The sequence below is a fragment of the Gymnoscopelus braueri genome (genome assembly GCF_963280865.1).
Source record: "Gymnoscopelus braueri genome assembly, chromosome: 24".
In the NCBI taxonomy this organism is placed as follows: domain Eukaryota; kingdom Metazoa; phylum Chordata; class Actinopteri; order Myctophiformes; family Myctophidae; genus Gymnoscopelus; species Gymnoscopelus braueri.
In genome coordinates, this window is record NC_137626.1 from 25,378,373 (window position 1) to 25,391,628 (window position 13,256).

The 13,256-nt window shown below is 41.2% G+C and overlaps 2 protein-coding genes across 2 annotated transcripts in view; one reads left to right on the forward strand and one right to left on the reverse strand.

Annotated features, from left to right (window-relative positions):
- The window catches only part of LOC308080737 (nucleotide triphosphate diphosphatase NUDT15-like), a 48,300-nt gene that overhangs the window by 14,798 nt on the left and 20,246 nt on the right, over positions 1 to 13,256 (reverse strand). The window lies entirely within an intron of this gene.
- Positions 1,514 to 12,741, forward strand: trim25l (tripartite motif containing 25, like). The gene is made up of 18 exons (XM_080422690.1): positions 1,514 to 1,817; positions 2,612 to 2,930; positions 3,600 to 3,949; positions 5,259 to 5,354; positions 5,453 to 5,686; positions 5,943 to 6,102; positions 6,300 to 6,338; positions 6,454 to 6,492; positions 6,640 to 6,681; positions 6,791 to 6,847; positions 7,203 to 7,277; positions 7,599 to 7,661; positions 8,080 to 8,322; positions 8,690 to 8,797; positions 9,362 to 9,397; positions 9,546 to 9,614; positions 9,815 to 9,880; positions 10,372 to 12,741. The coding sequence occupies exons 2-18, from the start codon at positions 2,627 to 2,629 to the stop codon at positions 10,944 to 10,946; spliced, it is 2,556 nt and encodes an 851-aa protein (XP_080278816.1). The 5' UTR covers positions 1,514 to 1,817; positions 2,612 to 2,626; the 3' UTR covers positions 10,947 to 12,741.

Consider the following 13,256-nt stretch of genomic DNA (forward strand, 5'->3'; position numbering starts at 1 on the left):
TCCCAAGTCTTCCGTGATGCCAGATTTTGCGAGAGAAATAAGCACCCATAAACCAGCAGGTCTATGAAAACAAGCCCAAAAGAAGCTACTAGGCTACGGCTATTAGAAAATAGCAAATATTTTCAGATGGGTGGGTCTGCAGGACAAACAAACACATTGATTTTGGGGTCCTTGACATGAAAATGTTTGAGCACCACTAGTTCAAACAACATTAGGAAAGAAGCCCAAATAACTTCGGCAGCTACACTTTAGAAACCAGCAAAAGACCACAACCACCAATATTTACAAGTGACTTTACAGAAAAACAAGCCCAAAGTCACTTATAATAAGCGGACATGGCAACCCTGCTCCAGTGTTATTTCAATGGCTCTGGTTGCTGCTCGTGGCGTTACTGCCATCTACTGGCTGGTCAGTGGAAAGACTGGTGATGCGAGGTTACTTACAGTGGAAGTAAAAGTAAAGAACGTTTTTTATTTGTATTATTATTATTCAGTGGTGGAAGAAGTACTCACATGTTTTACTTCAGTAACAGTATCAATACTGCAATGTAGATATACTCTGCTACAAGTAGAAGTCCCGTATTACACATTTACTTGAGTAAAAGTACAAAGTATTGGCAAAGTAACAGTACTCATATGCAGAATGTCCCATTTCACAAGGTATCATATGTATAACATTTATACAAATATTTTGAAAATAGCCGATCTACAAGCTCAGCTCACAATGCCATGGACCCCAGCTTAAGTTGTAGATCTGCTATTTTCAAAAGATTTTAATACATTTTAAGTCAAAAACATAAAATAAATAATTGCTAATGTGTTAAAATGACAACCAGATTTCGCTACTGGAAGGTATAGGGTTGTCAAGATTACACATTTAAGTTGACATTAATTGTCACTCAAATTTGCAATTAACGATTTAATTGTGTGTTTGGCATTGAACATGGGAACATATTAGCCGTAGAATACAACTCTCGTAGACGTATTTATGATTCTGAGTCTGACGTTTTCAAACGTCAGAATCATAAATACGTCTACGAGAGTTGTATTCTCTACAGCTAGGAACATATGAAACCTTTTAGGCTTTGTAATAATAAATTGCACAGGGCAGATATGATAAATAACTGAAATATACAAAGACATTATTGACATATTTAATAATTTTATACATGTAAAACTAGCAGAGATAGCTGGCGCTATTTCAGCTTTTTTCAATATTTGAAAATGTGTGAAAAAATGTCAACATGCAAACGATTATGACGATTATGCAAATATAATTGCGATTATTTCAAATAATTGCGATTAGACGATTATTTAATAATTGTGACAGGCCTACTGGAAGGCCTATGTATTGCCTGCACTGCAGGTAGTAGGCTGGCCCCTGAAACACACACCCGTTTGCAGTCAATCATGATTTGGCCACCTCGGTCCTCCACTTGTTTTCAATTCATGCAACTCGTTTTTCCTGCAGAACCTGCGGCCCTGCCCAGCTCTCCAGTCTGTCTCTCTCTACCCTTTAACTTAACATCTGAATGCTTCATCGGACCGTCTTCAAGTATCATCACCTCAGTCAGTCACTACCATCTATATCTCCTTTGGGAACGGGCAGACAAGTGGATTCTCTTCATTTCTAAACCTCCCCAAGACTCCAACTGAACTGAGGCAAACACCTTCTTCTTACATACAGGATTTTTTTCGAGTCTTTATGGGTAACGCGTGTTCCTCTGCTTTTCTGCATCTGTTCTGACTGATCGCCTTTTCCTTCATTTCCTACAGTTGACCCCGGTGTGCGACCAGGACCCGTGGTAAAGTAACTAAGTACGTTTACTTCAGTACTGTACTAAGTACAATTTTGAGGTATTTGTACTTTACTTGAGTATTTCCACTTTCTACTTCTTCTACTCCACTACATCTCAGAGGCAAATATACTGTAATACTTTTACTCCACTACAATTATTTGAAAACTTAAGTTACTAGTTACTTTGTAGATTTTGATAATTATTACAAAACATACATTAACCACTTCAAACATACATTAACCACTTCAGGCCTATATACATTTTGGCTGATCTACAAGCTCACAATGCGTAGTGATTGCTTGATTGATGTACTTTGATTTAGTAAGACATGAGAATAACAGTACATGGAAGTACAAAAGGTCTACTAAACTGGAAGACTCATTAAGCACTGAGCTTGTTTAAGATGAGAACCCCATGCACACAAATCATGATGACATATAAGAGGCAGACAGATATACACACTACTATACAGAATGTCATACAATCAGCTTACAGGTTACTGGTATGAAGAGTGAAAAAAATATATACAAAAGAAGAAAATGAAAGAGGGGGGGGGGTGCATTGTGAGCTTGTAGATCTGCTATTTTCAAAAGATTCAAATACATTGTATACATTTGAAAACTTGTGAAATGGGACATTCTGCATAATGAGTACTTTCTACTTTTGGAAAGTACATTTTGAAAACAATACTTTTGTACTTTTACTCAAGTACATTTTTAATTCCGGACCTTTTACTTGTAACAGAGTATTTCTACATTGCAGTATCGATACTTTTACTTAAGTAAAACATTTTGCTACTTTTTTTCCCACCAGCTGATCACCAGGACCATGAGCTCCAAACTGTGGACAGAGGAGCAGTTCAACTGCCCGGTGTGCCTGGACCTCCCCAACGACCCCGTCACCATCCCGTGCGGACACAACTACTGCATGGCCTGCATCAAGGACTACTGGAGCAAGCCGGACTCCGCGGGGGCCTACAGCTGCCCGCAGTGCCGCAAGACCTACTGCCCCAAGCCGGACCTCTCCAGGAACACCATGCTGGCCGAGGTGGTGGAGCAGCTCCGCAAAGGCGTCCTCAGGCCCGATCAGGCGCGCGACTCGGTCCGGAGCGCACGGAGCAGTGCACGCGGCGGTCAGTGGTGTAAAGTAACTAAGTAGATTTACTCAAGTATTTTATTTATATATATAAATAAAATAATGAGTCCCCACTTAAGTAGGTTATTTTTTTACTTTATTGAAGTATTTCAGTGGTGTAAACTACATTTACTCCATGTACTTGATAACATTTTTAGGTATTTTTTACTTTATTGGAGTATTTCAGTGGTGTAAAGTAGCTAAGTACATTTACTCAAGTAGCCTACTGTAGCCTACATAAGTTACATTTTGAGGTATGTTTTAGTTTATTGGAGTATTTCCAGTTTTCAGTACTTTAACTTCTACTCCACTAAATCTCGGGGGCAAATATTGTACCTTTTACTCCACTTCTAACCTATTCATTTCGGCCATTCAGAAATAGCCGATCTACAAGCTCACAATGTATTGTGAGCGTGTAGATCTGCTATTTTCAAAAGATTTTAATGCAATGTATACACATTTGAAAACTTGTGAAATGGGACATTTCTGCATAACGAGTACTTTCTACTTTTGGTACTTTCAAGTACATTTTGATACCAAAACTTTTGTACTTTTTACTCAAGTAAATTTTTGAATTCCGGACTTTTACTTGTAACAGAGTATTTCTACATTGCAGTACTGATACTTTTACTTAAGTAAAACAATTTTAACACTTTTTACACCACAGGCAGCGGTACCTCGTCATCATCCAAGTCCTCCGGGGGGAAGCTGTCCTCCGCGGCGGTCGCCTGTGACATATGCCGAGGTAAGCAGCGGCCAGCGGTGAAGAGCTGCCTGGAGTGCATGAGCTCGTACTGCGAGGCCTGCCTGAAGCCCCACCACAAGCAGGCCGCGCTGAAGCAGCACGAGCTCATCGCCCCCACGGGCCAGCTGTCCCAGAAGATCTGCACGCAGCACAAGTACCTGCAGGAGTTCTACTGTCGCCAGTGCAAGGTGTTCGTCTGCTGGCTGTGCACCAGCAACCAGCACAAGGGCCACGAGTGCGTCTCCACCAAGGTGGAGCGTGAGGAGAGACAGGTGAGACTGATTGAGTAGCTATACAAAGAGGGATACAGGAAGAGTGGGCACCTGAGAAGTCTGGGCACCTCAATGTGAAATTGGCTATTTGTTTCCTAAAATGTGGAAAAGGTAAAGAATAAAAGTATGCTTTTGAAAGGGTCTGAATAATGTAAAGTAGCCTACCGTATACATGATTATTTTGAACATGCATGGTGCATCAGTATCAGACCGACATTTTCCCTTCAACTTATTGTTTTGTTTATGTATGCCATAATGCCTGGCTATCCACAAGTTTGTTGTTGTATTAGGCCTTAAATGTCAAATGTTCAACCATGTTCAAGTCACATAGGCTACTTAACCATTTTTCAAAAGCATACATTTAAAAAAAAATATGCTAAAGTTATTGTCATCCTCATATTAGTGATGATAATAGTAAAGTTAATTATATCTCCATCAGTAAGTAATCCATCAAATGAATCGCACAAAGGTGGATGGTGTGACTGTGATGTCACTGTCCATGCGATTCATTCCATTGATGGGGTTTTCTGCTAAAGTGGTGCTCATTGTGTTCCACGTTGTCTGCAGCCTGGCTGAGAACATTCCTAACTACATTCCAGTTTATTCATAGCGCACCACCCGCCCTTGGTTTAGTTCTACCATTTATTTTGACAGTCAGTGTACAGTCAATGGTGCAGGGTTAAAGGCAGGGCAACAGATAAGGGACAACTTAAGAATGCATACTAGTAGTCGTAGTACATAGCTAGACAACAATATCAGTTGCTTAAAATAGCAACTGATTTTTAAAAAAAATCAAGAAAGGTTCTCCATAACGGCTGAAAAGCAGCTGTCTGGGTATGAAGAATCATGACATCACTAGTGGAGGACGTTTCTAGTTGTGCTTAGTGTATTGACTATACTTGATACAATATTGGCCTACACTGTAAAAGTACTTTAGAAATGTCTTGTCCAGCTATATTTGCAACGCTCTATAACTGTTTCTACTGGTTAATATGAAATTAAACGTATATTGATTATAGTAGTATCTTTGTGCAGGTATTTGTTTATAGGGAGCTTGGGGGAGTTTGCCAGGGTGGACTTCTTCCACTCCTGACATCACTCCTGATGTCAATGGAAAAAGGGGGTAGGAAGAGCGCAGACGTTCTACATGACAGTTCATGAGTTGGACTAGAACCCATGATGTTGCAGGGATGATGGGTTATGGTTGTGTTCCTATGTGCATGTGCACCTATTGTGGCGTGTCCATTTAATGGCGCTTTGTCTAACTGCATGACATGTATTCTTATATTCCCGATACATCGCCTTTCAGAAAGAGCTGTCGCTGATGCAAGCACAGAACCACCAGCGTTTGAAAGACAGAGAGCTGCAGCTGAAAGAGATGAAGAAGATGATGGAGGTCATGAAGGTTGGTCAGCTAACTAACTGACATCAACTAATAAAGATCAACAAGTTAGTCTCGACTCGTTCACTCCTTACATCTGCATGTTATTCCATTTGCCCCAGCGATCAGCAGAAAGGGTGCACAGCGACACAGAGCTGGCGCTGTCGGAGCTGCAGAGATCCATAGAGCGTCTCCAGGAGCTGGTGGAGGATTTGATGGAGCAGTCTGGCCTGGAGAAGATGATGCAGGCGCAGGAGGTCACAGAGGGCCTGGAGGCTGAGATCAAGGAGTTGAAGAAGAGGGACACGGCGATGAAGGAGCTGTCTTCCTGCGAGGACCACATCCATTACCTGCAGGTACTGTATGTGGGCGGGCGGGTCACAGCACCATCCATCCATCCATCCATTCATGTATCTAATAAATATGTCTGTCGATTGCTTGCCTGTCTTTCTGTCTGTCGATTGCCTGTCTGTCTGTCTGTCTGCCTCAGAGTTCTCAAATGTTTACTTACCATCTACAAGTGAAACTATCCAGATGTATGTTTAAGATGAATTAAACATTTTGTTTGTGTTTGTCTGTGTCTTCTCATTTGTTTCCCATGCATGTCCACAGACATGTGAATCCCTGAGCACCCCCCTGGAGACGGGAGACCTCCCCAGTGTGCAGGCCAATCCAGAGGCTTCTTATGAGCCGGTACGCGACGCCATCCTGGATCTCAGGGAGACGCTGGAGGACCTGTGCAACCAGGAGCTGAGCAAGATCACCAAACAAGGTTATTGATACATGGATTTGTTGTACAATGTTATCATGTCCATAGAAATACAAGCATAGAATGGACATTTTCATTCATAGCAATGCTGTTATCTATACTGTACATATCATATTTTATATATGTATGATATGTATAGAGAACTCAGGTTATCTGCAGTCTTGTCATGTCATTTTATGTTGTCTAATCTTTCTTTTCAGTGAATGACACAACCCTGTTCACTTTGGGAGACAGCAGTGGTGAGTTTGACACATTATTATGATGATGATTATTATGTGTTGTTTATGTTATAGCTGTAAGCTTACAGCAATAAGCCTTCTGCCTCTGATCTGTCACTCTCTTACCTCTTGACAGCCAATCGAAGTGAAGCATCAAAAGGCGGAATTTTAAAGTGTGAGTTTCTCATTTTCTTCCTGTATACACATAAACTGTTGTTATATTTAACTACAGTGCTGGGCGATTAATGATGCATTTAACAACAAATGTCATGTTGGATAATGCATGAATGGCAGATTTTCTTATTGTGTTAACTTCCCACAGTGTTTGGTCTGGGTTCTCGCAACACAAACAACCGCTCTCAGGGTATGTATGGCACTCTTGTTGTCTATTGATCAGTTGACCGATCAGTCAACCAATCAGTCAATAACTCAATCAAGTAAACTTGACATAATCTTCCTTTGTTGTCTTACAGCACCGACACTTAATGTCCCAGAAGTCAACTCAAGGGGTCCAGAAAGGCGAGGATTAGGTACTATAAACACTGATGTCAAAGTAAATACTGTACTTAAAGTACTTACCACTCCCCCCAAATCATGTTTTTTTTAACTAACCATTAAAATCCTGCTAGTTTCTTGCGCTATGCATATCCCCAAAGCATTAATTTATAAAGATTTACAACTAAAGTCTGGTTTTCAGACAAAAAACTACTGTAAAGCTCCCCATTGTTTTGGGGAGAAATATAGTTGACATGATTTTGCTGAGGATTTAAACCACACCATGGGACATAAGGTCAGGGATTTTAATCATATGTAACAAAGTCCAAACCACAGCATGCGTCATATGTGTAATATTCATATATTTACCTTTTACTGAATGCTCTTAAGGTGTGGGTCTGAGGACACAAGATATCAGGAGCAGAGATCTGCCAAAAGATATCAGGAGCAGAGACTTGCCACAAGGTAGGAGGTGTGTGTGTGTGTGTGTGTGTGTGTGTGTGTGTGTGTGTGTGTGTGTGTGTGTGTGTGTGTGTGTGTGTGTGTGTGTGTGTGTGTGTGTGTGTGTGTGTGTGTGTGTGTGTGTGTGTGTGTGTGTGTGTGTGTGTGTGTGTGTGTGTGTGTGTGTGTGTGTGTGTGTGTGTGTGTGTGTGAGAAAATGTAAGCAAGAAATTCAACATAATATATGAAAGCCTGGTGGAACAATCCCTCATCCCGTGTGTTTCTGTGCTTGCAAATGTGTATACATAACGCATGTTTTAAAAAGGTGCTTCTTCCTCATTGCAGACATAGGAAGTGGGAATTCACCCAGGCCTCGAGACAGGCAGAGGAGAGAGGAAAGAGAGTCAGGTAAAAGACAACAGCCAACACGACACATTGTTCGACTGGTCGCACTAGTTCCTCACACATCTTAAAATCAAGACTTCCTCGAGATATGAATTCTTCCTCCCCCAGCATGTTTCATGAGCTTTCAGTTTCAGGTGGGGTTGGAACAGTGGGTTGTGCTATTTTCTGAAGAATATAGTTGAGAATAGCTGATCTAGAAAAACAACACAACCTTTCAGTCAAAATATTAAATAATGATAACATTTTGAATTATTTACACACTATTTTACTAGTCTGCAAACATGACTAAACATGCTCCTTTGTTGAACTAACTATATACTTGAACTTGATATCATTTTACTAAGGGAGCTGGATTCTAACTTGAGTCTGGTATTCTTGCCTGTTTTGAAAGCATCTCTCCCTTCATGTGTCTCTCTCACAGCTAGGGAGACCAGACTCAGCCCACGACCTAGCCCACAGCCTAGCCCACAGCCTAGCCCACGACCTACCCCACAGCCCAGTCCGACTCCTAGTCGGAGAGAGTCCCTGTCTCTGTGGAACAGATCTAATAGGAACCACACGCCCATTAGCCCTCCCCCAACACCGGAGCCAACACCAGTTCCTGTCCCAGCTGTGGTCCCTGCCCCAAACCTGACAGTAACCTCCACCCCAGCGTCAACTGGAGGTATGGCATAATGCAGTGGTTCTCAAACATTTTCAAGTCATGGACCTCAAAGTGATATGTATTTATCCCCATAAGATTTGTGTTGTTAAAAAAAGGCAATATTATTCAAAAGTGGACCCCACTTTGAGAATGTCTGATATAAGGGTTGTAAATCTTTATTGTAAATGTCAATGTAAATATGATTGTCAGATTGTTGTGCTTATAAAATTAACTGTAATAACATAACATTTACGTATCTAACACCTCCTGTGTAATATTGCCACCCAGATCCAAAACTACTACCAATATTCAACCTGAGCCAAAAGTCCATGTTTTCTTGTTAGTCTGGTCTCACTCTATTTTGGTGTCTCTTATCTTGTCCCTTCAGGATTCAGTCGGATGGCTTCGATCAGCAGTCTGTTCCGCTCCCATCGGCGCACGTCGACTCAGCAGGCCACGCCTATCGACCACGCCCAGTCTGCCGGCGCAAACCCACGTAAGACCCGGCCCACAGCTCTCAACCTTGAAGTGAAATGTGCAAGAAACGGTTCTACTGCAGTGAGAGGAAATGGGAATAAATTGAGAAACGGCACTTAACCCATTCAAACCTGGAACGCTTATGTCCATATTTGTATACTTTGGCTATTAAAAATAACAGTTCATAGCGCTGCATCGAGTGCCGCGCTATGAACTTGTAGATCTGCTATTTTTGAAAATGTTTGCAAAACTTTGAATATATATACGTATATATTTTTAAAGCGATTTTTTTTTCAACTCAAATCTTTGCTTCTGGGGGGCCCCTGGAACAACATATTTTGAGATGGGGATCCGCGGCAAAATACATGAATAGCCAAATAAAATCTAAAATTACATTTTAGATGCGTTCCTGGATTGAATGGGTTAAACACTAGAGCCAAGACTGCTCTATAAAATGTCTCATTTGCCAGAGAGAAAATGTGCGTTTTTGCTCACCATTTCCTACCATGGATTACCGTGGTTAAATTACATTAAGTTTACAGAATGTTTTGAGCTCTGCTTAACTGTCGGACTCTCTCAACAGGGGGAATGGGTGTGCTAGCTGAAGCACCAATAGAAGGTAAATCACTGCTTATCATTCCTTCGAGTGCTAATGTAATGTCTGTGAACTCTGCTCAGTCTAACTCTAAAGCCTATAATGTCAATGATTGTTTAAATGATTCTGTGCTGATCTCTGTCTAATGCTGTGTTTTCGTTGGACTTGACAGTTAATCCCAGCCTTTTCTTGGACTTGTCCATGTCAGACTCCATGTCGAATCACATGGCCTTCCCTGCGTGTGAGTTAAAGTGAAGATTTCATGTTTTAAATGCTGTAAATGTATTAACCGCAATAAAGCTGAAACATTGCAAAAATAGCACGTCTACAAGCTCACAACGTGTCACGATGCAACGCAATTGTGAGCTTGTAGACCGTCACTTTTCACTATCCTCATAGGACGAAGCAATGACTCTCATGTGACCTCTCTGTCGTTTGCAGTGAGGGAGATCAATATTGATAGCATCCAGGCCCCAGAGCCAAGGACCCGAGAAGAGTTCCTACAATGTGAGTTTTGACAAAATCTTGCCTCTGAGAGGCAAATACTACAAAACCTTACACAATTCAGTTGGACCGGCCCATGCTAATCTGATATACTCCAATTATGCTGTAAAGTGGGTTGTTTTGGTGCCTCAGTAACCCATGTGGGCACAGACCTATTGACAGTATCGTGGGTTTAAATCATAGAAATGCCCTCTAAAAAATATACAAATACAAAGTATGCAGGTAAGCGGTTATGTAGCGTAGTTACGGCGGCCCCATTTAATTGCAGGCTATTATGAAGGAGTCATGCATATCACTCCTGTCACATGATGAAATAGAGACTTGACATTGGACCACAACATTACACAGGCGTCATTTTATATGACAAACATATCAAAGAAAATAAGAAATTATTGATTTAATTGCATAATCTTTAATAGTTGTTTTATAACTTGTGTAGAATAAGCATATTTTGTTCTGATTATTTGAACTGTATCTCACCAACCTCCTCCTAGATGCCGTGTCTCTGACCCTCGACTCGAACACGGCCCACCGCCGGCTGGCTCTCTCCGACGGCCACACCAAGGCCACCCTGCAGGGGTCGGCGCAGCCCTACCCCGACACCCCGCAGCGCTTCGACGGCTGGACCCAGGTGCTGTGCCAGGGCCCCACCTACGCCCAGCGCTCCTACTGGGAGGTGGAGTGGAGGGGGCGGGGCTCTTCGTTTGGCGTGGCCTACGGGGCTCTGCAGAGAAAGGGTTCGGACGCCGGGGCGGGGCTCGGCTACAACGCCCAATCCTGGAGCCTGGAGGTGTCGGACACCTGCTGCTCGGCCATGCACGACAACGAGAAGAGGGACATACCAGTCACCTACTCCCCTCGCGTGGGCGTCTTCCTGGACCTGACGGCGGGCACGCTGGCCTTCTACAGCGTGGCCGAAAGCCTGAGCCTCCTGCACACCTTCCGCGCCAACTTCACCCAGCCGGTGTATGCCGCCTTTGGCGTGGGCAGCGGGGTGGGAGTGGGTCTGGACTTTGCCCTCGGCCAGTTCAGCTCAAGTACAGACAGTATCAAGATCTGTCCCATGTGAGGACCAGCTGGTAAAGTCATTGGCATGAATCATTTAAACCCTATTCAAAACCCCTTAAAAATAGCAGATCTACAAGCTCACAGCGCTTCGCATTGTGACGTGTTGTGAGCTCGTAGATCTGCTATTTACATTTTGCTATATTTTTGCCCCATCAACAATAATGAAGATTTTTGCCCAAAATAGGGACACCAGGGTGAAAGTGATTAATGTCCTGTACCAAGTTGCCTTTTAGATTCCTATCCAACACCTCACTCTCAGAATTGTATTTTTTTTATTTAACTTTATTGAAATCGTATCTATTGAATTGGATTGTGTTTTAAATAGTTTTCAAAGTGGTTTTGCTAGTTTAGCTTATTATTCTTTTTTTTTTAAAGCTTAGTTTTTAAGTTTAGTTTTTTGTAACATGAGGTATTTTTCAGTCTAATGATGTTGAAATGAATTGTGAATGTGATCTCTATTGAATTGCATTGTGGGAATGCATGGCTGTAGTTCAGGAGGCAAGGTTATTCTTTTGCCTTTTCATTAGTTTTTAAATTAGTTTAAGTATTAGTTTTAGTATTGCTATTGTAATATGAGGTATTTGTCAGGGGTGAGATTTAAAAAAAAAGTAAAAATGTATTGTGTAAAGAAAACCAGCAAAACATACCATTAAAAAGAATGTATTCACAAGTAAAACTGACTCGGCAAAGAAAAAGAATGGAAGATAGATATCAAATCCACCTAAAACTAGGCTTTTGAAATAAATTGTCTATGAAATAAACAAAGACAAAAACTAAGGAAATTTTCTCTATGGTTTGTTTGATTTAATATAGCTATTGTTTTTTGTAAAGCCTCATTTTGATTTAGTTTGATCTCATTTTATTTTATTGTAACTTTTAGTTAATTATAATAACCTTGAAGGAGTTCGAGCGCTTGCTTGTGGGTGTAAAGGGTACCGGTTTGATCCTGGCATTGTGTTGAAGTGTTGTTGAGCAAGACACTAAACCCCATACTGCTCCCTGCTGTTCAGTAGCTGCTCCTGCTAGTTGGGTTCAATGCAGAGAACTGGACATTTACATGTCAAGTTTACTGCCCATGTTGCAGAATGCCTGGTATTCAACCTGGGAAGAACCTTTCCTAAAACACCCTGGCCAAAGCTCCACACGCGTCATACCTAGACTCTTCTCCCCCCTGGCTCCCAAGCTATGGAATAAATTCCCCTTTGCAGTCAGTAGTGCAGAATCACTCCATTTTCCACCAATCTTAAAACTCACCTTCTAACTCTCACTACTTTTTTAAAAGTAGATGCTAGTTAGTTATACTATGCAGATATGTTGGTTACTCCATGTCTTTTTAGTTATGGCTCGGGGCTTAGAAAGCAGACCTGAGAAGTCTGGATGGTTCATAATGTAAAAGATCAAAAATGTATTTTGCCCATAAACCATTCATGCTTTATAAACCAACAGTAGTATTTTTAAATAAATTATTTGACAGACAGGAAGCCAGTGTAAAGATCTGAGAACTGGAGTGATATTATCCACTTTCTTGGCATTAGTTTGGACTAGAGTAGCAGCGTTCTGAATAAATTGCAGCCACCTGATCAGTTTTGTATAGAGACCTGTAAAGACGCTGTAACAGTAGTCAAGTCTAATGAAGATAAATGCATGTTTGCATGACAGTTTTCCAAATCCTGCTGAGACTTGTCATTTAATCCTTGATATGTAAAGGAACATTATTTCTTCCTGTGTCATGTCATACAAATGTACATTGGAGATCTTGCCTACAGGTAACATTTTGCAGATTGAGTTGTAATATTCAAGATGAAGGATTTCAGTAATGAAATAAACAGTTGCATTGTTTTCACTGGTTTATTTAAAAAAAAGAGGCAAATGTATGATAACATTACTATTTTACAAAGCGTCGTAGGCTGAAACGGGAGGTATGTGCAAATCACATAAAATCTTACATCCTCTGAGGTGACCAACAAAAACCATGTGGCATCAGAATCTATCCAACGTCCTCCGAGGTGACCCCAAAACTATGATGTGATGTCAGAAAATATTAACAGAATGTGTCTTTAACTACTAAGACAACCGTATGGTATGATGCATCCCCAAAGACAACTTTATTTATGATCATCCCCACTGACAACCTTATTGTACAAACCATGCTCAATGACAACCCTATGGTATAATCCAAACCCAATGTGCCTCCTCTCTTTCTACCTTTACAACACTCCACATCAAACCAATGACTTGCCTTCATTATTAAATATGTTCAAGCAATTATATGAAATGCCTCACATTCAAACACGTGTGAAGGCAAAGTATT

Bases quoted from the DNA above. Each gene is read 5' to 3' on its own strand.
- trim25l (XM_080422690.1), top strand. From the start codon at position 2,627: ATGAGCTCCAAACTGTGGACAGAGGAGCAGTTCAACTGCCCGGTGTGC. The intron at 3,950-5,258 runs GTGAGACTGATT...ATCGCCTTTCAG, and splicing joins TGGAGCGTGAGGAGAGACAG to AAAGAGCTGTCGCTGATGCA. The intron at 6,493-6,639 runs GTGAGTTTCTCA...AACTTCCCACAG, and splicing joins AAAAGGCGGAATTTTAAAGT to TGTTTGGTCTGGGTTCTCGC.